General features: G+C 35.7%; 2 protein-coding genes across 4 annotated transcripts in view; one reads left to right on the top strand and one right to left on the bottom strand.

Moving 5' to 3' along the window:
* The window catches only part of ADAD1 (adenosine deaminase domain containing 1), a 102,912-nt gene that overhangs the window by 17,783 nt on the left and 57,520 nt on the right, over positions 1–27,609 (bottom strand). The gene's annotated exons all lie outside the window — the stretch shown is intronic.
* On the top strand, positions 8,259–12,789 carry IL2 (interleukin 2). The gene is made up of 4 exons (XM_060654254.2): positions 8,259–8,405; positions 8,496–8,555; positions 10,682–10,828; positions 12,679–12,789. The coding sequence occupies exons 1-4, from the start codon at positions 8,259–8,261 to the stop codon at positions 12,787–12,789; spliced, it is 465 nt and encodes a 154-aa protein (XP_060510237.1).

Genomic DNA, 27,609 nt, shown 5'->3' with positions numbered 1-27,609 from the left:
TCCCAAACTCTGGAAATGAATGAATTACTTTCTGCCACGATGGGTTTGTTTTTCTGGACATTTTATATAAACAGAATCATACAATCAGCTTTTTGAAATTTGCATTATGTTTTCAAGGTTCACCCGTGGCAGAATATATCAGTACTTCAGTATTTTTATTGCCAAATAATATTCCATTGTATGGATATGCTACATTTTATTTATCCACTTTCTGGCTATTTTAATTAATGTTGGTGCTAACATTTGTTTACAAGCTTTTCGATGTGCTTTCATTTTCTTGGGCATATATCTAAGAGTGGAACTGCTGGGTCATACAGTACTCCAAGTTTAATATATATATATATATATATATATACACATATATATATATATATATATATATATTATATATACACACACACATATATATATACATATGTGTATATATATACATATATATGTATATGTATATATATATGTATGGGAGTACATATACATATATACATACGTACATACATATGTATATGTGTATACATATACACATATACGTATATGTGTATATGTGTATGTGTATATGTATATACACATATACGTATATGTGTATATGTATATACACATATACATATGTATATACACATGTATATATACATATACATATATACATATGTATATACATATATATATATATATATATATATATATATATATATATATATATAAACCCAACTACCAAATTCCTTTCCAAAGAAGCTGCACCATTAATTTACATTCTCCCCAGCAATACATTACGGTCCTATTTCTTCACATCCTTGTCAACATTTGCTATTGTCTTTTTTATTTTACTTACCTTAATGGGTATGAAGTGGCAGCTCATTATGATTTTGGTTTGTTTTTACCTATTAATGATATTGAACATCTTTTCATGTGCTTTTTGGCCATGTGTACATATTTTTTGGAGAAATGTCTATTCAAATAATTTTTCCATTTTTAAAAGAGTTGCCTTTTTATTGTTGAGTTACAAAAATTCTTTATACATTATGGATACAAATCACTTATAAGAATCGTGATTTGCAAATATTTTATTCCATTCTGTGGGTTATCTTTTCACTTTCTTTATGGTGTCCTTTGAAGGACAAAAGTTGTAGATTTTAATGAAGTCTCATTTTTTTGTTGATTTTGCTTTTTTTAGTGACATATTAAAGAAACCTTGACTAATTCAAAGCCAAGAATATTTACTTCTATGTTTTATTCTACAAGTTTTGTTATTTTAGGTCTAAAATTCATTTCTATGATTTATTTTTGGTTAATGTTGGTATATCACATGAAGTAGGGGTCCAACTTCATTCTTTTGCAAATAGATATGCAGTTGTCCCAGCACCAGCTGTTGAAAAGACTATTCTTTGTCCATTGAACTGTCTTGGCACCCTTGCCAAAACCAACTGATCATAAATTACAGGGTTTATTTCTAGAGTCTCAATTCTATTCCATTAGTCTATAAGTCTATTCTTATGACAGTAGAGGTTAGCAAATTGTACACTTACCAATTAACTTACCCACCCACCCTTTGCATTCACAGTTTTATATTGTCTTTCCTACTAAAATGTAAAATTTTGTAGGCTAGGGATAGCTACTTATTTTTGTACTCCCATAGCCCATGATGTTGTTCAACAATGTACCTTAAATATTTTGTAGTAAAATAAAACAAATACTAAATAGGATTGTCTAAAAAGAACATGGCCTAATGTACTTATACAGTGTTGTTAACTGCATATCCAGTTGACCCTTAAACAATATTGGTTTGAACTGCACAGGTCCACTTATATAAAGATTTTAAAAATAAATACAGTATTATACTGTAAAGGTATTTTATCTTCCTTATGATTTTCTTAACAACACTGTCTTTTCTTTAGCTTATTTTATTGTAAGAATATGGCATACAACACATATAGAGTATGTATGTTAATGGGCTATTTAAGTTATCAGTAAGGTTTCCAGTCAGTAGCAGGCTATTAGTTAAATTTGGGGGCAATCAAAAGTTATACATGGATTTTCAACTGTGCAGGGGTCAGTGCCTCTAACCCCCCACATTGTTCAAGGGTCAACTGTAATGAGAAACCCAAAATAACAGTGGCTTAAACAAGATATACTTGCTTCTCTTGTACATAAAAGCCGTCAGAAACTAGGAAATCAGAGTTGATTTGGCAGCTACATAAAATATTCACTATCACAGCTCTCAGCTTTAACATCCCGAGAGTATGGTCCCCTGTCCTTAAGGTCCAGAAGTGTTACTAGAGCTCCAGCCATTATAGCTACATGGCCACACTTCATTGCAAAGGGAAAGTAGGAAACGTGGTCTTTATGAGGAGCAGCAATATATCTAGCTAAAAATCAGGATTCTTTTTCTAAGCAGGAGGGAAGAATAGATATTAGGATGAAATTAGAATTTTCTACAACAAAAATAGAAGAATAGCTTTTCACAACCCCTTTGGATCTGAGGAAAGTGAGGGATTTAGGAAGCTCTGAGGTGATTCAGTGTCTTGTAGCTGCCCCTACAGGACTGACTGGATGGATATGGAGCTTGTTCTTCCTTTAGTTAGGCTCTGATGCCCCAGCCAATGGGGGCCCTGGTGTGGTTCTATTCTCACCGGTGGGGTGTGGCACTTGAATTCCTTAGGAAACAGTACCACACAATCTAAATCTAAATCAGGCTATACTCTTTAAAAAATTATCATTTAGTTTTAAAAACAAAACAACAGGCCCAAAATAAAGTCATTAAACCAAGACTTAATTCTAGCTTCATTTCTCCCAGGAATGGAATCTTAAACCAGTCAATCAGGAACTGTCTGATCAGCACCAGATAATCTACCTGATAGACCAGTGCCATCCCTAAAAGAAAGTAGCTTTGTAATAACCAACACATTTTTTTGTTTTGTTTTGTTTTGTTTTGCATAGTATACCTTCCTTGTTCTTGCTTTCTCTGGATATCAGTTTTTCATTTTGTACAATTCCCCAGAGCTCCCTTCTATTTGCTAGATGGGATGCTGTCCAATTCAAATAGATTTTTGCTCAAATAAACTCTTAAATTTTAAAATATGCCTCAGTTTATCTTTTAACATTATGAATGATGGGACAATGGACTGTAAATGAATGATACACTCAAAGCTACTGTAGAAGAGGGAAGAACAAATGATTAACAGAGAGCTTAGAAACAAAGTTAGGCAGGAAAGATGAAGATAAATGTAAATAATATATTTTTACAAGATTTTAATTAAAGCACTTATATTGAAGAGAAGAAAGCTAATATTTATGTGTAAGTTGCAAGGCTTAATTTTTAATGTACAAAGAAAATAAAGTCCTTAGTGAAATACATATAACCAGAAAAAAATTTCCTTACCTGTTTTGCCGTAAGAGGAGATAAATGGATGTGAAAGTGCTTTATAAATATGAAATGCCTTGCAAATCTATTGCTATTACTGTCAGACTGTTCCATTCTACTTCTGGTAACTGCTGTGTGACTTGACATGGGTCTTATATTTACACAAAAAGTAAAGTTCCAAGGGTTTGTAAGATACTCCCATTATTGTTACATTTAGGCAGTGAGGTGCCTCTTGGTTGCCAAATGCAGACAAATGCCTAGTGTGATACTCCCATGTCAGCCTTAAAACACCGTACTCTGAATGTCCAATTCAACTTAAATTCACAGTGGATGCAATCACTTTCTTTCTTCAGACATGATAAAATTGTTAGGAAACATCAAATGCTCTGGTGCTTTTAAAAGGCCCAGAAAGAAATGAAAAACATGAGTAAAACCTAGCTTCTGTAGCTGTGTGAATTCAGCTGCTCTAACTTCTTAGAAATCCTGAAATTTCTCAGACAAGGTGTTGGGTAGGCGAAGGTGGATGATGCCTTGCCTGACTCATCAGCTATCACTGATAGAGTGAAGTGAGATGGAATAGTAGGCACACTCTAATTCAACCTTCTCTGTGTAGTCTAATGTACCTAGAATTTGGCATCTCACTATTTTACACCGGAAATATGTAAGATCATTAGGGGCCAGGAAGTCTTGGGGTTTTGCTCTAACTTCACCACTAACTTAAGAATGTGATCTTGGGAAAGTCACTTAACCTGCACAAACATCAAATTTCTTATCAGTAAAATATGACTCAATGAGATAATGAATTTGAAAATACTTTGCAAAATTAAAAGTACCATGGAAATAATTCTTCCATCCCAAAAGATTATGAACATCATTAAAATTTACCACATGGAAGAGTACAAGAGTGAGACTTAACTGTGATCCACAGATAGATTTACAGAGGTAAATCTATCATGGAGGACTATAGGTCTGATAAAGACAAAGACTGGGTACCAACCTATGCCTGAGGAAATTCAGTTTCTCATGGAAAACACAGAGATCATAGCTGAATACTCTCTAGGTGGTATAGAGAGAATTCAATAATATGTCCCTAAATACAGGGAGATAACTGTATCTTGAAAAGCCAAGAGGCCTGTAGAGAAACTAACAAGAGACACATTAATATGGGCATCAAGCTCCAGTCCAAATTAAAGTTTTACAAAGTGGGGGCACCTAGGTGGCTCAGTTGGGCGTTGGACTTTGGCTCAGGTCATGATCCTACAGTTTGTGAGTTTGAGCCCCACGTCGGGTTCTGCACTGGGAGCTCAGAGCCTGGAGCTTGCTTCAGATTCTGTGTCTCCCCCTCTCTCAGCCTCTCTCTCATTTGCGCTTTCTCTCAAAATTAAATAAACACTAAAAAAACATTTTTAAGTTTTACAAAGTGATGGGAAAGGGTGAGAAAGAGAAAATTCTCACAGGACTTGGAGTCCTTGAAAGTCAGCTTTGCTGGATGGACAATGTGTGCAACTGACTGACCAGTCTCTTCGGTAGACAGCTTCAGGGATTGAAGGTTCCCTTTTTTTAAGTTTATTTATTTATTTTGAGAGACAGGGAGAGAGAGAGAGAGCAGGGGAGAGGCAGAGAGAGAGGATAGAGAAAGAATCCCAAGCAGGTTCCAAGCTGTTAGCACAGAGCCCGATGTGGGGCTTGAACTCATGAACTGTGATATCATGACCTGAGCCAAAATCAACAGTCAGATGCTTAACCAACTTAAGCACTGCTGAGGCTTCCCTTTTTAAAGAACTTGGGCTACTCGAGTCTAAGAGGCTGAGTCACAAACAATGCTAAGCAATGAAAACAGCTTATTGAATAGTAGAATTTTATTTTCAAAGGGGAAGTAGGGGGTGTGACACATGCAGTAGCTAGCAGTCTACTACTGACTTTACCACCACTATAGCCAAAAAAGCCAGCTGATGTGTCAGACATGTTAAAAAGTGAAAGTATGCCACAGCGTATGGTAGCTTTATCCTCAGGCATTTCAAGAAAGAAATTATAAGACCAACTTCCATAATGGTGTCTGTTATGTGCTAATAGGGATAAGCCAGGAGCTTAGGAACGAATTTTCTACAGGGTCCCAAAAATGTAGCATATATTGACCCATTCTCTAATGGAAATAGCTGGAGAAATAGAAATACCAAGACTATGAGAACATCAAAAGCCTCATTGGAAAAGCCCCCACACAGAAAAATGTGTGGGCCTGAATTCTTCCATTCTGGAAGGGTAAAGGCCTGAGCTGATGATGCTGGGATGAAACACCGAAGTCTTTAGAGAGCAAAACAAGTATTATAAAGTTGACACACAGATCATTAAATAGCCTTTCCCTTAGAACTAATGCTCACTTTGTGGTTTTGATTTGAGAGGTAGAGAGAGGCACTTTGCATTTTTTAGTAATAAAAAGAAAAGATCATGATCATTTGTCTCTAACTTGTCTCTAATGTTTCCTAAAAGATCACTGATCGCTAATCTGGCTTTTCCTTCATTTTTTTCCACCCGAGGAACTATAATGCTTATTTTTAAATGTTAAGTTGTTTTACGTTCTTCAGAATGTTGTCTACCACATAAATAGTCCTAAGCCATTTTTCTCTGCTTTTTGTAGGTATAAATGTTCCTAAGAATGGTTAACCGTTTCTGCCCACCACCTTCTTCCTAATCCTAAATTTACATATCTATAGTTTAAACATGTCAAAATCCAGTTTCAAGTCATGTTCCTTCTTCAAAATTCTTTATATCTATCTCTCTTGAGGTGGAAATTTTACCTTTTACCCAGGATTACACTGGTCTGTGTACATTATTCCCTATGGCACATCAGGTTCCTTAAGAAAGAATACAAGTGAGAAGAGTGGGCTATAGAGTCAGAATATTCTGGTTTCAAATCCTTGTTCTGCCCCTGATTGGCAGTCAGGGCTTCATGACCTATAATAAATTAGTTAACATATCTGAGATTCAGTTTTCTAATCTGCAAAATGGGAACCATCCCGTCACAGGTTTGCTGTAAGGCTTAAACTAGGCTATGTGTTTTCACAATGTTCTTTTTTCTCCCTTTCTATATACCTGAAGTGCTAGATAAATGTCTTTTTAAAGACTAGACACAAAATGAATTAGTAAAATTGGAGGAGTCACCAGCAACTCTTTGAGGAAGAATTTTCTCAATTATCTCCAATTTAAGTCAGAACTTTATGCCTCTACCATCATACTGGGGCAGTTAGTGCATTATACTGAGGACACATTAACACATATCCTAAGTATCCTACCCATTCTACTAACTTTAAACATATCGATCTGATCTTATTTCAGAACTACTATTGTTACACTCATAGTGCCCTAGATGCTGTAGTGGAGAAACCCAAATCTATTAGAGAGGTGAAAACATAACAAGTACAAACTTAAGGATTGGTTTACATACAGCGCATATAAAGTCTATTATAAAACTAGCATCAGTACTCTTGGATGCAAACCCTTTTCTGAATATTTGTTTGTCATGAGTTGTTTGTAGTACTTTATTTTTTTTCATAAAAGGCACTCCAAAATTGTAATGGATACCCCTTCTTAGTAACTTCTGTTGATTCAATTCTGACCTCTGTATAATAAGAATCATCTTGGAATAAATGAGTCCTGATATCCCTGCTCTGAGGACAGCTCTTATTCCACAAGGAGCATGCACACACAAACACCCCTACCCTATGACCCACCACAGCCTCCTGGGCTATTTTACTACCATCCCTTTCTCAGCCCCAGCCCCACTACTTAGGCCAGGATTGGTACACCTCATGCTTGCCAGATCATATTATCTTTCTCCTAAATAATGTCCAGAAATTTTAGTTAGTGGCTTTCTACAAACAAATAAACTTGGGGATCCCTATTATTCTCATTTTCTGCCTTATAGTTAAAGAAATATAAGCAATCTGTTCAATAAAGAGAGAGAGAAATGAAATGGACATAAACTGAAGGAAAAGATCTAATAGCTCAGGTGGTCCTTGAGAATAAGAGGAAGAAAAAGCATCCTTGGTTCTGGTGACATTCCAACTCACCTTACATCCCCTTGATGCCCAGGAAAAATCATAAAGCAGCAAAAATATATTTGTCCAAAACCCCCTCCCCAAAAGCAGCATTAGTACTCTTGCATGCAAATCCTTTCCTGGGTATTTATTTGCTGAACATCATATCCATTAAAAATGTGCAACAGATATTAAGAGATTAAAACAGATACAAGAAACATTAAAACTAAGACAGCACCTTAAGCTCAATGAGCATTTTATGTATTCTAGTCTTAATATTTCTCTAGCTGATTGTTTAAGAAGTAATCTATCACATATGCATTAGCTCAGTCATTGTGTAGATCAAAAGGTAAAACCATCCTGAACAGGAAACCAATATTCTTCCTGTGTAATCAACAAATCTAAAAATTTATTCTTTGCAACTATTTACTCTTGTCCACCATACCACAGTGCTCCACATGTTCAACACAGTTTTATGACAAAGAGAAAATTTTCATGAGCCACTTTTGTATCCCCACCCCCTTAAAGAAAGAGGGAGGAAAAATTGTTTCATACAGAAGGCGTTAGTTGTCTGAATTACAACTGCCACCTAAGTGTGGGCTAATGTAACCAACAGGGATTTTACCTACATCCATTCAGTCAGTTTATGGGGGTTTAAAGAAATTCCAAAGAGTCATCAGAAGAGGAAAAATAAAGGTAATGCTTTTTGCCACACAGGTAGAATCTTTGAAAATATGTGTAATATGTAAAACATTTTGACACCCCCATAAGATTTTTCCAGAATTAACAGTATAAATTGCTTCTCTCGTTCAAGAGCTTTCTATCAGCCTCTCTAACCACTACTCACAGTAACCTCAACTCCTGCCACAATGTACAAAATTCAACTCTTGTCTTGCATTGCACTGACTCTTATACTCGTCACAAACAGTGCACCTGCTTCAAGCTCTACAAAGGAAACACAGCAACAGCTGGAGCAATTACTGCTGGATTTACGGTTGCTTTTGAATGGAGTTAATGTAAGTATACTTTCTTTCTTATCAAAATTATTACATATAAGTTTTGAACTGGAGATCATTTTTTAATGAAAATATATTATGCTTTCTCAGAATCCTGAGAACCCCAAACTCTCCAGGATGCTCACATTTAAATTTTACGTGCCCAAGAAGGTAAGTACAACTTTCTATGTTCAATTTATGTCTTAATAAAATTCAAAACGATATGAAAATCTGCATGCTGATTAGATTAGTAGCACCTCATCTGAGGAAAAGAAATTAATAACTTCAATATTTTTTAAACCAATTTTGTAATGAAGCTTCTGGAAAATAGCTTTGCCTATATATTTTTTATGTGTATTTGTGTTTTGGGACAGAGGCAGTGGGAAGAAGACAGTTTTAAAAGATTATGTTGACTTTTATTGAAAAATGTAAAACTTGAGAGATATTTGATTATATCACTTTACCATACAAATTATCAAAATTGATTTCAGAGAAGTCTATTTTAAAAAATCCTTTATTGTTTTGGGAAAGATTCCTAAGGGTCTACCTTTGAGCTGCAACATAACAGTGACCAATAGCACAGTCTCTAGAGCCAGATTATCCAAACTAAAATCCCAGCTCTGCCATGTCTTAGCTTTTGTGACCCTGGGCAAATTACCTACTCTGTGGCTCAGTTTCTAATCTACTTATGTGAATGATAATTATATATATACTTCATATAGTTTTGTGAGGATTAACGAGCAGATGTAAAGTACTCATAACAGTGTCTAACATAGAATAAATAACATATAAGGATTAGCTATTAGTTATAGTAAAAACAAAATTCTGCCTGGGGAGTATAAAGTAAAAATTTGGACTTACACATCTTTTATGCCAATAGACCTAGAGACTTACGATGCTATATGACTTGGTTTCCAAGATTCAAAACTTTTTAAAGGTCATGGTATGCTTCAAACTACTCTTCTGAAAAATGAAAATAACTTAGAGATGCTTCTCCAATTTAATTAGAGCCATGTAACTAGAGCAACATAACGACACTAGACTGGTTTTTGAAGGAAATAGCTCCAAGTTGCTCATGCCAAAAACGTTAAGCCCTGCATTTGTAGTAGCAAGTTGAAAGGGCAATGGATGGAAATGTCATAAAATGTGTGTGGTGTAGTCCTCTCTCTTTTTAGAAATTGTTAGAAAGGTAAGATAAGATTATGTGCATAAGTTAGAAGGTGGTGAAATTCTTTGAAATCTAACAGTTTCTAAATGACAGCTCAAAATCTATTTGAAACCCGAAGTAATGTGATAAATTCCATTCATTTGTCCATTTTACCACCAGTCTATATTTGCAAAAAAAATTTTTTAGGAAGGGATAAAAAATTACGTCAAAGGATGCTATGTTAATGCCATAAAGAAAAATAAATAAAATTTAATCTTGGCTCCACCTAGTCATGTGACCTTGGGAAAAACACTTAAATTCTGAGATTTAATTTCATTATTTGTAAAATGGAAATAACAATGCTGAATTGGTATCTCAAAAAGTGGCTGTGAGACTTAAATGGGTTTATTTGGGAGAAGACACTTTAAAATTATAATGTACCACAGAAGTGTGAAATACTATCAATGTAGTAGACCACGTAAGTAGATGGGTGGGTGTATATGTCTAAGTGTGGAGGGCCACCCAAAAGTCCTTCAAAAATTCTAACCTTTTATTTGGTTGGGACACATAATTTTTTAAAAAGTGCTTCTTAATGTACTTATTATAGAAAAATAAAAAATTGACGCAGTTATATGACTTTGCTGTATTGAGAATCTTAACTATATAGTTCCAACTGCCTAATCTATAAAATGTTGGGACTATCACAGCATATCCAAGAGCTCCTCTGTCCTTAACTTTCTATGATTCTCAACTCTTAGATTATTAAATACTAGAATCATATAATGTGATCCTATACTTCCATGTTGTGACTACTCTGGTTCTAATAATTTCTACACAGACTGGAAAAGAATTATGCCTATATCTGTGATTTGCATTCGGGTGCAGAAATGCTAACTTTTGGCAAGGCCAAATTAAACTGAAGTTAATGATTCATTATTTGCTCACAGTTAAGGCAAAACATGGGTAGTTGAACTAAAGTTCTTCCAATCTTATAATGTAAGTTATATTGGTCCATCTTTACAGTAATGCTGAGAACAGGGATAATACTAAGAACTATACTGCTACTCCTAATAAAATAAACTTGAGATTAATTTCTGATTCTGACCTTTAGGGAAAAATGATCCAATAATTATTTTTATTATTATTCAAGGCCACAGAATTGACACATCTTCAGTGTCTAGTAGAAGAACTCAAACCTCTGGAGGAAGTGCTATATTTAGCTCAAAGCAAAAACTTTCACTTGAATCACATCAAGGAATTAATGAGCAATATCAATGTAACAGTTCTGAAACTAAAGGTAAGGCATTATTGTATTTGCTCTCCTGAAAATAAAACAAATGGAATCGCATTTTAAAGTGATATAACGGTTTTGTTATTTGTGAAGTACTCATGCATTTTAAGACCACTATGAACATGAATCATTTTTATGGTAGATGATACATTGTGGAGCTAAGAAGTAAAAGCTAAAGGGTTTCTGCCCACCATCCAGCCACTAACAAGCCCCTACCCTGGCACTCTGTCATCTCTCTCTCACATTTTTTTTTTAAGCTCTCTCTCACATTAACACAAAACTGGGAGTGGGAGAAGACAATTAAATTTCACAGAAAGAAAACAGGTTTTGTTACATATTTTAAAATTCTTTTAGATTGTTTTTCAGAACAACCAATACTGATTACCTGAAAGGCTTTTAAAATGGGGTTTCCCTATTATTTGGTTGAAGGACTAAGAGATTTACCTAAAAAATGGTAATCGCTAAAATTTAGGCCAATGGGCTAGATACGTAACTTTATTTAGAGGTAATACTTTCAGGGACTTAAGTATTTTTAAATGCACAGGAAATATTAAATATACAAGGGACTTGGGATGTGTAGAGATTCATGGCTCTCTTTTTTCATCTGCCAAAAGTACAAACTTCATGAGTTAACAGGAATCCTAAAGAAATAGCATAATTTTAATTACAGTAGAACCAAGTTTATAAAATTATGTAACTCTAGTTGTTTCCAAATAAGAAACAGTAGACTGTTTCTTTCCAACTAATTAAAAAAAATACATTGAGATCAATGCCATCTAGACATTGATGGACTGACATCTATGTCAAGAGGTTTGCTCTGAAATTTCTGACCATCAGAAAACTCATTCTCAGTTCTTGATGCAAAATTAATATAAAATTATGTGAAATTCAGGAAATGTATTTCAAAAGCAATCTATTGTTAAAAATTTAAACCTTCCCAAGAGGGGAGGTTTATTTAATATTTAATATTTAAATAATTAAAATGTTAAAATTTAAATAATTATATGTAAGAAGATATATAACACTGAAACAATTTATTTAAAGGAAATATTTATCTTATCTTTAAAGGAAATATGTTTCCAGGATAGGAATTACCTCAATTTAAAAAAGCCTTCTCTTCTATCTTGCTATATTTTAAAGTATTTTCTTTCTCAGCTAGAGGCAGAGTTGAAACAGCTCCTATGAGCAGAGGAGGTTAATTTCTAAAAACTCAGTCCATAGAACAAAATTTCTAATGTTTAGACTTTTAAAATTGGGAAACTCACCTGCGTTGATACTAAGGTGGAGTGGGTATGAGTATTTATGAAAGTGTTCTTCACACAAATTTTCCCCAAACAAAAGCTTATCCTAACTTATTCTGGGCTGGCTCTAATCTTTCTTTGGGGAACAATAAGGAGATTCACTAAAGTTAAGAGAAGACTTATGGTTTGAAAAAGTTTAATGTGCATATGACTGCATACCTGTAACCTACACTTAGATAAGGATACAGACATATGCCCACAGAAAAAGAGGTTTAATAACTTTCTTTTGCATGCAGCATTTAATAAAATATTTGTCTGGAACTGTTTTTACTTAAAATGTTTATTTTTATACAATTCAGGAAAAAAATTCTTGTATTCACTGAGATTGACAGAATTGACAAATGAAGAAAATCCTAGTTTTCATTTTACTATCACTTGGTATCATAACATACAATTTTTTGGTAGGCCATTTTGACTATCTCAAGAAAATGTGAATGATTAATATGTTTAGCATACTTGAAAATAAAGGCCATAAGCCTGTAAGATTTCAATGGAGAATAACTATATATAAGGGAAACTACCTTGAACTAAAAAAATTAAATTTTTCTCTTACAGGGATCTGAAACAAGATTCACATGTAAATATGATGATGAGACAGCAACCATTGTAGAATTTCTGAACAAATGGATTACCTTTTGTCAAAGCATCTTCTCAACACTGACTTGATAATTGAGTGTCTCCTATTTAAAATGTATCAGGTTATTTATTTAAATATTTAAAATTTATATTTATTTTTTGATGTATGGTTTGTTACCTTTTGTAATTATTATTCTTATGATAAACATGGATCTTTTAAGATTCTTTTTGTAAGCCCTAGGGGCTCTAAAAATTCACTTAAATTATTTATCCCAAAGTATTTATTTTTTATATTGAATTGTTACATATAATGTCTCTGTAGATCAATTAATAAAATTATTTAATAAAAATAATACAAGCCTAGCCATTTATTATCCTGGGAATAGCACAAAGTAAAAGATTTCTGAATTACTCATGTGAACTCATAAAATGTTTAAGATGCTTATAAGAGTCATTCTTCCCTTGAAGATATATGTGGAATAGGGAAATGGGCTTCTCAAAATTCTTTCTTTCTCCTTTCCCCAGGTAGTCAGATCCTTAGTTCTAGTCTGTGAAAACCTTATCAAATTACCTACATGCCTCAGAGAAGATGTCAAACACACTGAAACTCTTCATACAATTGGTGCACCTCCCTATCTATTCTCCAACGTCTTACCACTTGCACTCTGCCCTCAGGAGGCTCACTTGTATGGCATATATATCAAAGTTCTCCCCTGTCCTCTGGCTTTTCATTAGGTCCTGCCACTGGGGAGCTCTGGTAGGATGTCTGAGGGACAGAAGAGATTCCCTGATTCTCCAAGTGAAGTAACTTCTCAAAGAACCCAGTTTCTCTCAAGACTTTTTCCTTCTGGGTTCTGCTAATTCTTCCATCCATTCCTACCTTCAATGCTAGGGATAGTAACACTTCTATTGTCACTAGACCCAGGGTACTGCATTCTCTCTCACAGCTTCCCTGTACCATGACCACAGCTTGGTAAGTGTCTCTAGTAGATCCTCCTTGACTTGTTTTGATATGCTATCTCTTTCCTGGCTCAAAGACAGTAATTATACCAGAAATAGCTCCAACAAATAGACCATCAAAATGAGATCTGGGACTGGATTCACTAGGAACACAATAATCTCTGAGATGTACTAACATCCTGATTACTCAATTATCAATGGCAGCACAGGATGAAATGCAGATGAAGGGCAAGGTGTGAGATCAAATGGCCATGACATTTAATTGTGAGAGTAGCAAGAGTTATAAAAATTGTGATTATTACCTAGATTCTTCTGATGGTCTCAAAGAGGAGTTAAAAATAACATCATAAATATACAATTTAAAACATGCATGAACAACCAGAAGTTTTTGTTGGCAGTTTTGAAGAAGTCCCTCATCCCCTGTAGTCACAGAACATCTATGACGGAAGACACAGCCAAGAGTCTGATGTAAGGTCTGCAAAGATATAGTGCCAATTAAAATTTAAGTCTTCCAGGGGCTCCTGGGTGGTTCAGTTGGTTAAGCGTCTGACTCTTAATCTTGGCTCAGGTCCTGATCTCACAGTTCGTGAGTTCCAGCCCTGTGTTGGGCTCTGCACTGACAGTGCAGAGCCTGCTTGGAGTTCTCTCTCCCTCTCTCTCTGCCCCCTACCCTACTCGTGCTCTCTCTCTCTCTCTCTCAAAATAAATAAACTTAAAAAATTTAAAAAAAAAAAAAAAGCTTAAGCCTTCCAGGTTTCTTATACTATGAATGGAGAAGTGAGACCCTGAGATATGGGATGTGGACATTTTGCCAGACATAGAAGCTGAGAATTTTAAGCATCCTATTGGCAGACACAATACCTTTTCTTTAGTAGTAGACTTTCTGAGGAAAAATCATTCCTCTGCATAAAAACTTTTCAATGACTCATGAATTAAGGGAAATTTTCCTTAGAACTCACTTCTACCACCTTTAATTGCCTCTAGGCCTGAAATGAAAGTTAAGATCTCAACATTGCTGGGGCAGTGAGATAAAAAGTGTTTAAACCAACAGGGGTAAAATTAAGTCATGTCTGGGCTGATACAATTTAGAGAAGTGCAAATTCCCTGGGATTCAGAATTTAATGAGAACTTGCAAATGGCATTAATAGTTGGTTGAGTAAATTCTTGGACTCCACAGTGGCCTTTTAAAGTGACATTTAAATGCCAGGCTTCTCTGGAAGAAAGAGTCCAAAGAATCAGGGAATTAGAAATATTGGAATGGACCTATTATGTGCAATCTTCTCCTCTTGCCTAGCAAGACATTAAGAAATTCATTGGTAAGGGGTACACTAGCACCCACCACAGTTCTGTAGTGGTTTTTCTTTCTTAAGCCAGAAGTGACAGATGGTGCTGCAATAGAATTGGTTTCCCTGATCTGAGAATAATGGAATCCTGGACTGTTACAGGCCAGATGACAGCATTTAGCCCTCAGAGACAAGGTGGAAGCAATCACTAAATAAACAATAGGGCAAAGTGCCAATCAAAGCATTTTGATTCAAAATGATCCTTAATGGTGACTGATTACAAGATCCCCCCAAATTAGAAGATTCTAATTCTGCTGGGCAAAAAGTGAATGAAAATCATAATTGGGATTCATGACCTGTTTTCAGTTCCCAGACTTGAGCCATTTCATAGACCTGGTCTCCAAGGAGGCTGGATCTCTTTAAGGAAGTACCCCATAATATGGCCACAGATATATACTGTGAAATTTTCCCCTAAACCATGCTGGAAGAGATATTTTCCAGGGAGATCATTCACTGAGAAATGGGTAATGTCTAGATGTTCTGGTGGTTATTAGTTAATGGCTCTGAATGTACCCAGTAATTCTGAAACTCCACTGACAGCCTCCAGTCAGAGAGCTTATGGAGGATCAAGTGAACAATGCAACATTACCCTGAATCCATCTCAAGAGGGTCTAAAGGGATCACAGATATTATCTATGCCATACCTCTGTAGTGGCTAGGGAGGCACACTGTTCAGAACTACCTTCAAGATGGCATAGTTGACTGGTAGTCTTTAGCTATTGCCATTTGCATTTACATGAATGAGCAACAGAATACCTTAACTGTCTAGTCCCAAGGATATAATCAGTTCTTGCTCCTTTATAATTAGTCTGGAGAGTACTTGATCATTTTATTATTGCACAGAATATCATGCTGGCCCATTACATGGGTAATGTTATGCCAACTGGATCTGATGAGAATAGTGGTAGTGCCTGAGCAAGGAACATGTTTGGTAGAAGAAGGGAGAGAAGTCCTGCGGAAGTTCAAGGGTGTAACAGGAAAATGAAGTTTCTAGGGGTTGAGTAGTTTCATACAAATTAAGAAATTCTTCTAAAGTGGAGGATGAGATGTTGTGGGCCTGAACAGCCCACTACAAAGAGGTACAAATCTTGGTGGGCCTCTACAATTTGGAAATACCCTACATACGTTAGTCTGACCCACTTGGTCAGGGGAGGTAACCCATTAGTCTGTCAGTTTTCAATCTGACCTACAGTAAGAAAGGGCTCTATAACAGGTATAGGCCTCAATTCAAATTCCCCAGCCAAATGGGCTTTATGACCAGGAGATCCAGGGATATTCAAAGTATTGTGACACAGATACTGTTAAAGTCTCTAGAAAGTCCCTGGATAGTTTTCAAAAAAGACCATGCCCTACTGTGCAGGTAATACTTCATTTAAAAACATCACCTGGCTTGTGACAAAACCCTGGTAGAGAAAAATGCCTGACCACAGAACACCAAATGATTATGCAACCTGAACTTCACATCATGAACTAGTTACTAACTGATGTTCTGAAACATAATAGTGGGCAAACAAAGCAGCATTTCATCGTATAATGGAAGGGAGTAGGTTTGAACAGGTCCAGGAGGGATAACTAAACTTCCTAATCAGGCAGCTTAGAATCTCATGGTACCTGATTTAACCCCTCTTCCTCAGTCCTCTCCTTTGGTTTACTGGCGAACTTCCTTAATACAAATTCAAAGAAAGGAGTAAGATCCTAGTTTAAAAATGGATTTGCAATCGATGTTGTGATCAGCCAGAAGATGGATGATCCCAAAACTATAACCCTATTCAAAATTGTGTATTTGTCTATACCATGTGGAAGGATAAATGGACAGAGATACAGATCTAGAATAGACTGACTTATGAGAAGTGACAAAATGAGTTTGGTAAATGATCAGAGATTTGTAAAAGAAAATGGGAAAATGATGAAAAAGAGGTCTGGGGAAGAGGTATGAGAATGGACCTCTTAAATGGGCAGAGAATATAAAAATATTAACATACACTGTAAAAAAGGCTATCATTATTCAAGTGGGGAAGAGGACTCTTTCCCAGCCTCTTTCCCGGGATAATCCAGTGCTTACTCAATAGACCCATGTACAAAGTGACTATGGCCACAAGGATGGAGAGTGTGTATGAGCCCAATATGGTCTTTCACTCACAAATGCTGATCTGACTACTGCCACTGTTGAGTACTCAGCCTCCCAAAAGCATAAGCCAATGCTCAGCTTTCAATATGGCACAATTCCCCAGAAGAACCACTTGGCTATCTGATAGTAGATTGATTATATGGATCCCTATCCCTATGGAGTGAACACTGTTTTGTCCTCTAAAGGATAGATCTGTGTTCTAATTCTTATGTTCTTTCTCTGCCTCATGTAGTGCAGCATGACTTTTAGATTTATGGAATGCCTTATCTATCACAACACTGCCTCCAAACAAAGAATATAGTTATGACAAAAGAAGTGTGGCAATGGCAACACGCTCATGGATTTCACTGACCTCACTATATACTCCATCATTCAGAAGGGGCTTGAAAAGAGAGTGAAATGGCCTGATAAAGGTTCAGCTACCATATTTGTTTGAAAACAATATTGTGAAGAGGACATGTGGTCCTACAGGATGCACTATTTGTGTTAAACCACAGCCAAAATATGATAATCTCCCTCCACAAATTGCACAGGTCTGGCAATCAAGAGGCAGAAGTAAACGTAGTCCCTCTCATTATTATACTTAACGACCCACTTGAGAATTTTTACCTCCAGTCAACAAGACCTTAGCTTTGTTATTTTTAAGGTCCTAGTGCTCAAGTAGGCATGTTTCTACCAGGAATCTTGACTACTACCAGAAAATTGATTAAATGGAAACCAAGACTATGCTTTGGCCATGTGGGGACTTTCCATGCAGCTGAACTAACAGGTATATGACAGACTACTGTACTGTCCAGAGTGATTGATTTTGATGACAAGGGGAAATTGAGTTCCTGCTATAGAATAGATGCAACAGCTACACAATAAGTAGCACTATATTTGGAACCCAGGAAATCCAGCAGGGCATTTTTTGGACTCTCTTTCCAATAGTACTGGTCAATGGAAAACTGTACCAATCCCCCAAATTCAAGAATACCAAAGACTCAGATTCCCCAGAATTGAGATTTATAGTCCATCACTAGGTAAAGAATTTCAGCCAAAGTAATGGCAGAGGGTAAAGAAGAATATGCAAAGGATATTGGAAGAAGGTAACTATGATTATCAACTCTCATGACTAGCTATTGAGCAGAGACTCAAGTACATTTATTTTACCTGTTTTTCTCTCTTCTTGTCCCACATCATGTGAAATAAGACTTCACATAGTCTCACTTTCTTCATGTGAAAAATACTGGTGGTGTCCACCATTGTAATTTCAGGAAACGTATTCCTGAATTGATATTCACAATGATATCAGAATTGGTAGAACTTCATGTGTCCCCTTTGCTTGGGACACTTTTCTCCCAAATGAAGAGAGTACATGTTGAAGAATAAAGAGGTAAACTGTGCCAGATATCTTCCTTTTCCTCTTGACAACTCTACATCTCTTCCCACTCTCCTAAGCTGGCTTGCGTAGGCTACATTAAGGCATTTTCTTGCTTTATGGTATCTAGTTGAGTTTGGCCAAAGGGGATCCCTGGTAAGAGCTGGATGAAGGATCACCTCAGGATGGCTACATCACTAGACCAAAGGTCATTCTCCTCTCAAAGTGGTCCTTTATGATCCTGTCCTTAAGTTTTAGTAATCTATTCATCCTCCTCCCTCAGGCCTAAGCGTGGTAGCACTTTCTCTATGTGAGGACAGCAACCAATACAGGCAGGTCTTACAGATTACATTCCTTAAGAGAAAGAATGTACACAGGAGACATCCTGGATTTTTATCTGAGGGTATGTTTCAAATTATGGCACAGAGAAATGGAATTCAAATGGTAGTTCCACAAGGAAATAAAAGTAGGAATTCAGGGTTGTCAAAGTAGATGGGATTTGAGAAGCAAAGGCAACTGTGGATAAGGAGCCACTACATCCAAATACAAATTCTTTCCAATGGCTGATCCATCAGCTGCACATGCACAACTAACCACTTGACCACTAAAAAATGGCAGAAAAGAACATGTAGGGGGCAAATGAGCTGTGTATAGAGCTGTGTTGTGCTGAGGAGACACAGGTTGGAATTTAAGCTCTGCCACGGGGAAAAGGTCTAGTAAGCATGTAAGTAAGGATTTAAGATGAGAAAAAAGAAGGTACAATGTTCTAAGTAAACAAGCCTTGAAATGAGGATGAATCTAAAATATAACAGCTCTAATAAAGCCTAAAACCAAACTTCAAAAGGATCAAAAGCATCTGCCAGATCCTACTTGCCTCCCTGAATAAAATTTTAAAGATATTATCATCCGGACTCTCTATAATATTTCACTTACATGTGGCATTACTTAAAAAATTATGAGGCATACCTGCTAACACACACACATACTCAAAATTAAGAGGCAAAACCAGTAAAAAAAAATCTCCAGTACAGAATTCAGATAGTTAGAAGTTATTTAAAGTAACTAATATGTTTAAGAAAAGAACTTGGCACATATAGATGAAAATATAGATTTCTGCAAAGAACTGAAATCTGTTTGAAAAAATCGAGTGAGACATTCTACAACTGAGAAATATAGTATCTGAAATTAAGAAATTACTAGATGTGTATATCAGCATACTAGACATAGCATAAGACTGGATTAGTGATCCAAAGACAGGCCAATAAAAAAATACCCAAAGTGATTTATAACAATACACCCCTAAGCCTCATTCCATGTTTTGGTTTGTTTTGGTTGAGTGTTTCCAGTTTGCAAACTGTCTTTCTGATGTGTGCAAAATATATTTATTACTACTTTGGTGATTTATAGTTTTATTTCTGTTATTTCTCAGCTTTTGACATGTGTCAAATTTTCATATTATAAGTAACCTCTAAAAGAACAGTATAACTAAAAAGTAATATAGCAGGAAACAAAATATTAGAAACATTTAACCTAAAAAAGAAAAGGTAAGAAATGAAGGACAAAGGGAAACTAAAGGAAGAAAGAACAAATGAGACAAAATAAATAGCAAGAAGAGAGACTTAAACCAAACGCCATCACAATAATCTCATTAAATAAAAATAAAAACTTGAATTAAATATTTTTAAATAAATATTACATTGTTTATATAAAATATACTTTAAATAGACAAGGAAGGATTAAAAGTAAAGAATGAAGGGGTGCCTGGGTGGTTCAGTTGGTTAAGCATCAGACTGTTGATTTTGGCTCAGCATGATCTCACAATTTGGGAGACAGAACCCTGTGTCAGGATCTTGTGCTGGCAGCATTGAGCCTACTCTGTCTCTCTCTGCCCCTCCCCCCGCCAAAATAAATAAACATTTTTATTCTTTATTATTATTTTTTAATGTTTATATTCGAGAGAGAAAGAGACAGAGCATGAGCGGGGCAGGGGCAGAGGGAGAGGGAGACACAGAATCCTAAGGAGGCTCCAGGCTCTGAGCTCTCAGCACAGAGCCCGATGAGGGGCTCCAACTCGCAAACTGAATAATAAGCTGTGGCTATTTAGGGGTGTGATTCTGCGAGGCTGGACAAAGAACAATTAAGAGGGAAAGTATGTATCCTTAAAAATTGTAGTCTAAACAGCCACTGAAGTTTGTATAAGATTAGAAGATGCTCAAATTCTAAGAAGCTGAATCCTCTGGAAATTTCATAGAAACACTAAAAAGACTATGCATTAGAGGTTGGACCAATTCAGGCTTACTGTAAAGACCACTCAAGACATGCCCTAACGAAGCTTAAAAGCAAGTCTTGAAAGGGGCACCTGGGTGACTCAGTTGGTTAAGCATCTGACTTCAGCTGAGGTCATGGTTTGATCTTATGGTTTGTGAGTTCAAGCCCCATGTCCGGCTCTATGCTGACAGCTCAGAGCCTGGAGCCTGCTTCAGATTCCCTCTCTTTCTGCCCCTCCCCTGCTCACACACTGTCTCTCTCAAAAATAAATAAACATTTAAAAAAAATAAAAAAAGCAAGTCTTGAAAGACTCAAATAATCCACAAGTTACTTCCATTCCAGAATCAAATTTAACATTGTCTGAAATAAGAGAATGACATGGATGGAGCTAGAGTGTATTACGCTAAGGAAAATAAGTCAGTCAGAGAAAGACAAATACCATATGATTGCACTCATATATGGAATTTAAGAAACAAAAAAAGATGAACATGGGGGGAAAAAGAGAAGCAAAACCATAAAACAGTTCTCTTACTTATAGAGAACAAACTGAGGGTTTCTGGAGGGGAGGTGGGAAGAGGAGGTGGGAAGGGGGATGGGTTAAATGGGTTATGGATATTTAAGGAGGGCACTGGTTGTGATGAGCAATGGGTGTTACATGTAAGTGATGAATCACTAAGTTCTACTCCTGAAACTAATATTACACTATATGTTAACTAAGTGGAATTTAAATAAAAACTTGAAGCAAAACAATGAAAACTAAAATAACAAAACCCACTCCAGCATAAATAAAAAATGAACAGGCACGTGAAGAAGCATGAAAATGTGATAAGGAGAAAAAAGCATCACTCAATAGAAACAAAAAAAAAATGACAGAGAAGATGGAAGTCACTATTATAAATAAGTTCAGGATTTAAAGGACAAGCATAACACAGTGATGGGACCAACTGAGAATCCGACAGAGAAATGAAAACTGTAAAAAATGGAACTATTTAAAAGGCTACAAAAATAAACCAAAGTTCTAGAACAGAAATTTTATAACTGAAAAACAGATGAAAAATTCACTGGATGAGTTTAAAAACTGGACACTGAAGATCAATGAACTTATACTCTGAAATAAATTCCAGAGAAACTATGAAACTAATGCACAAAGGAAAAAAAAAGGTTGAATAAAAAGTGACTAGAAACTCAATGACTTGTTGAAGAATATCAAATGATTTAACATATAGGAAATAGGAATACCAGAAAAATAGGAGAGCAAAAAAAGTTTGAAAAAATAATAAAAAATAATGGAAAATGATACTGCAATTAAAAATTTTACCATGAATAAAACCTCAGGTCTAATGGCATTTGTTTTATTTTTACAAATATTAAAGGAATAAATACAAGCAATTCTACACAAGCAATCTGAAAGAGATTCAAAAGCATTCAAAAATCATTCTATAAGGCTAGCATAACCTTAATACCAAATGACATTACAAAAAAAAATGAAGTATTAGCCAATATCTCTGATAAACACAGATTCAAAAAGCTTTAACAAAATATTAGCAAATAAAAATCAAGGTTATACTGAAGAGTAATATACATATCCAAATTAGGAATGTAAGACTGGCTTGATGCTAAAAAATAAAATGCAATGCATTGCATACAAAAAATATATAAACTTAGATAGACTACATGTATCAGTTAAATTGATGTATAAATATCATTTAAGAAAACTGAAATAAAAATTAACGGTGGTCAGAAAACTAAGACTAGAAGGGGATTTTCTTAATCTGAGTATCTTTGTCACAAAAACCATAGCTAATATGTTAATGATGAAATATGGAAAACTCTCCTTCTAAGTTTGAGACTAAGACAAGGATGTGTATCACCATTTCTATTCAGTAGTGTAGTAGAGGTTCTAACAAATTTAATAAGACAAGAAAAAGAAGTATTAGAAAGGAAGAACTAAAATTATCATTTCTCATAGATGTGATTGTATAAATAGAATATCCAAGAGAATCTGCAACTACAAATTATTAGAGTTAATGGATGAACGTAGTAAAATTACTAGTAATAAGGTTAACATGCAAAAATTCAATTATGTTTTTATATGCCAGCATCAAACAGATAATCCCCTGATTTCATAATTAAAATTTATAAAAATACACAATAAAAAATAAAATAGCCAAGACAGTATTGAAGAAAAACAAAGCTGGAAGGTTCACATTACCAAATATCAAAACATTAAAAAGCTACTTAGTAAATAAGAGAGTGTAGCACTGATTTAAGGACAGAGCAGTGGAGAAGAAAAAGACCAACATATATAACATTACATGAGATGTGCAACCATAATTCAGTGAGGAAAGAATAGTCTTTTCAATAAATACTGCCAGGTCAACTGAATAGACAAATTTTTAAGAAAGTCTTTGAACACTATGTCAAAAAGAAAAAAAAAAAGAAAAATTGCAAGGGTTGACAAGAATGTGGAAAAATTGACACCCCAGTTCACTGCTTGTGAGAAAGCAAAATGGTGCAGCTACTGTGGAGAACAGTGGTAGTTCCTAAAAAGTTAAACACAGAATTACCATTTGATCAAGCAAGCCCACTTTTAGGTATATGCACAAAAGAACTGAAGGCAGAGACTCAAACACACTTACACACTAATGTTTATAGCAGCATGATCTACAATAGCCCAAATATGGAAGCAAGCCACAGACAGATAAACAAAAACAAAAAATGCAGTGAAATATTATTCAGGCTGAAACAGGAAATTCTGATACATGCAACAGCATAACAAACCCTGAAAACACTATGTGAAATAAGCCAAACACAGAAGGACAAATATTGTATGATTCCACTTATATGAGGTACCTAGAACTGGCAAACTCATAAAGACAGAAAATAGATTGGTGCTCACCTGGGGGTTGGGGGAAGGAGGGAGTAGGGAGTTATTGTTTAATGGGTACAAAACTTCTGTTTGGGATGATTTAAAAAGTTCCAGAAATGAATAATGGTGATGGTTGCACAGCACTGTGAATGTACTTAGTACCATTAAATTGTACACCTAAAAAAGATTAAATTGGTAAAATTGATCTCAAGGTCATCATCATGAGTGAAAAAAGCCAATTTCCTCACATTATACTATAGGATTCCATTCTTATAATACTCTCAAAATGAAAACATTATATATATAGAGAAACAAATATATATATTGAAGAAACAAAGGTTGTCAGAGTTTGGGGGAGAAGGCTTGCTATAAAGTCTGAGAGAGTTCTTTTGTGGGATGTAAAATTGGTCTTTTGTGGTCATATTTATTCATATATACATATGAAAATATTTCATAAAACTATACACATGAAAAAGGAGTATATATAAAAACCGATGATATCTGAGTAAACTCTGTGGTCTAGTTAATTGTATTGTGCCTATGTCAATTTCCTGGTTTTGATAATGCTCTATAATTATTTAAATGCACCATTAAAGGAAAGTGGGTAATGGGTACACAGATCCTTCTGTATTAATTTTGCAACTAACTTCTGAGGAGCCTATAATTATTTCAAAAAAGAAGTTTTAAAATTATGAGAGGAAAAATAATTCCTTTATTTAAAAACAAACACATTAGGGGCACCTGGGTGGCTCAGTCGGTTAAGCGTCCGACTTCAGCTCAGGTCATGATCTCACTGCTCCTGAGTTTGAGCCCCGCACCGGGCTCTGTGCTGATAGCTCCGAGTCTGGAGCCTGCTTCGGATTCTGTGTCTCCACCTCTCTCTCTCTCACTCATGCTCTCTCTCTCTCAAAAACAAACAAACAAACAAAAAAAAACTAAAAAAATTAAAAAAACACACATTAAATCTGGTGTCATATACCCAAATTTAAAAAATTCTTGGTTTTTAAAAATAAAAGTTATGTTGGTAAGTGCAGTTATACAGGAGGTGCAGTCATTAAATTCTAGCAGTAAATGATCAAACAAGACAATTCATCTATAAGAATATATATATAAGGGGGCCAGAAATGCTCCAAATTTCTGTAGTAGTAAATTTCATTGCTGCTAGACATGAGGATAGCTATACCTTTCATTCTTGGGAAAATTTTTTAAAAATTGATTATAGTTTTCAATAAATAAGTATTTATAAACAAATTACTACAGAAAAGTCATTGTCCAGGAGGCAACGAGTAAATATTGAATATATTTACTATTTAGCAGTAAATATGTATAAATAAATGTAATAAGATAGGGATAGGATATATAAGAGTTAGAGACAGAGATATTTAAAACTAAAAGGTTTCAGAAAAATTTCATGGGCAGTTATATTTATATAACTGTTATAAGCTGTAGCTAAAATGGGAAGAATTTGGATAAAAAGATTGGAGAGTTTCCAGTTCAATACGGCAACACAGATCCTTAATTCACTTCTTCCTACAGATACACTGAACCTACAAATATATGTATAGAATAATTTTCCCCGGAAGAAAACTAAAGATTGGCAGGTCAATTCCCTCATATTGGGCAAGTGGGAGGGAAACCATATCAAAGTAGGGAAAAGCTGAGACACAATCTCACCATTACCCCATTCCCAGCACAGTGACTCACAACTGGAAGGGAACTCAAAACCTAGAGCTTCTCCCTGAGGAGCAGAGAGTCTATACCCCATTATCAGGCACTCCAACTTTTAAGATCAGCATCTGAGAGACAAGCCCCTAAAATGTCTGGCTTTAAAGACCAATAGGACTCTTGCCCATGAGACCTGTGGGGCCAGTGGCCAAATGAGGAACAGTTCTTAAAGGGCTCATGCACACCTTCAGCTGCTCCCAGGCCCAGCACAGAAGCAACCTTTTGAAAAGTTCCCAGACTTTATGTGAAAGAAGACTTATTTCTTAATTTTAACGCATTGGTCTGAGGGCCAGGGGCCTGCTGCAATACTCTTAAAGACAGAGGCTAGTGGGTGTCATCTTCCTGCCCTCCCACTGCCTTGCTAAAGGCAATGAGTATCATCTTTTTTCCTTCTTCTTCTTCTTTTTCTTGTTTTTTCTGCAGTGACCATCATCTTTGTACTCCCTTTCTGCCTCACTCCAGCCAGAGGGTGCCATCTTTGTGTTCTCCCTCTACAACACTCCAGATTGCCAGGTCTGCTGGAGGGGAGCTTCTATACATCTGGTATCCTGATATTTATATCTGGTAGCAGTTTTTGTGGCTGCTACCCAGGAGATGCCGCTCCTTGCTCACCTGACTCTGGTGGCCAGTGGGGGTTAGGGAGAATTTGCATTCCTGGGTCCTCTGGGACTGTAACAATCAGGGAAAGAGTTCTTGGGAGGCTACCACTCCCAGGGCACTACACAGATAGTAGACTAAATTCTACCTCCAAGCTTTCTGTGAAAGAGGCCTACTTGCTAGTCCTGGAGTTTCAGCCTTAGTAGCAGCTTCAGGTTTGGTATATATCTAGAAACTACAGAGGTCATCTCAGGGAGCACAGGTTGGGGGACACCATCTTTGCAGTCTCCCATTCCCTTACTTCAGGTCACAAGTATCTCCCTGAAAGGAGCTTATACACTTGTCTGGAGCCCCAATTTTTATGATGGCTGCTCATAAGCATACATACTTTAATTTTTTTTTTAATGTTTGTTTATTTTTGAGAGAGACACACAGAGCACGAACAGGGAAGGGGTAGGGAGACAGGGAGACACAGAATCCAAAGCAGGCTCCAGGCTCTGAGCTGTCAGACAGAGCCCAAAGGGAGCTCGAACCCACGAACCACGAGATCATGACCTGAGCTGAAGTCGGACGCTTAACTGACTGAGCCATTCAGGTGTCCCAAGCATGCAAACTTTAAAAGCTGCTGCCTGAGGGACTGGCTTCCAGTCAGATCTGACTGACATCCTCCCCTCTGGGACACTGAGAGGTCTTAGCACACCCTCAGTTACTGGGAGCTAATAAAAATAAAATAGACTTTCAGTACTATACTATAATATATATATATATTATATATATATATATATATATTTGTTTATATATATATATAAATATATAAATATATATTTATAAATATATAAATATATATTTATATATTTATATATATATATAAACAAATATATATATATATAATATATATATAAAAAATATTGAATAGCTCCCAGTAGTTGAGGGTGTACCACTAACTGGATTCTAAATAAAAACTTAAAAAAAAATCAAATAGACTGCTTGAACAATAACCAAAACTTAAGAGATAACAAGAACTAAGGCAAGGCTAAACAGTAAGGTTCATCTTCCACTTGAGGCCATTTCTACCACACTGGTAGCTGTTTTAAAACTAACACATAGAAATCAACCACAGAGTCAAGGAAAATGAAGAAACAAAGGAATATGTTTTAAATGAAAGCACAAAATAAAACCCAAAAAAGTCCTTAATGAAATGGGGATAAGTTATTTACCTGATAAAGTACAAAGCAATGGGCATGAAGGAGCTTACTGATCTCAGGAGAAGAATGCATAAACAAAGTGGGAGTTTTAAGAAAGAGGCAGAAAAATGTAAGAAAATACCAACAAGAAGTCAGAGAACTGAAGACTACAATAAGTGAATTAAAAATTACAACAGAGGGGCTCAATACAGACTAGATGAAGCAGAAGAAACCATCAGTGAACTTGAACACAGGGCAGTGGAACTCACCCAATGAGAGCAAGAAAAAGAAAAAAGTGGAAAAGATGAAGACAGATTGAGACTTATGGAACAGTATTAAGCAGACCAATATTTGTATTGAAGGGGTTCCAGAAGGAGAAGAAAGAGAGAAAGGGGAAGAAAACTTATTTGAAGAATAATGGTTGCAAACTTCCCTAACCTGGGGAAAGAAACAGACATCCAGATCCAAGAAGCCCA

This window comes from Panthera onca, chromosome B1 (genome assembly GCF_046562875.1).
Source record: "Panthera onca isolate mPanOnc1 chromosome B1, mPanOnc1 haplotype 2, whole genome shotgun sequence".
Lineage (NCBI taxonomy): Eukaryota > Metazoa > Chordata > Mammalia > Carnivora > Felidae > Panthera > Panthera onca.
This window is presented reverse-complemented; position numbering and strand designations above follow the sequence as displayed.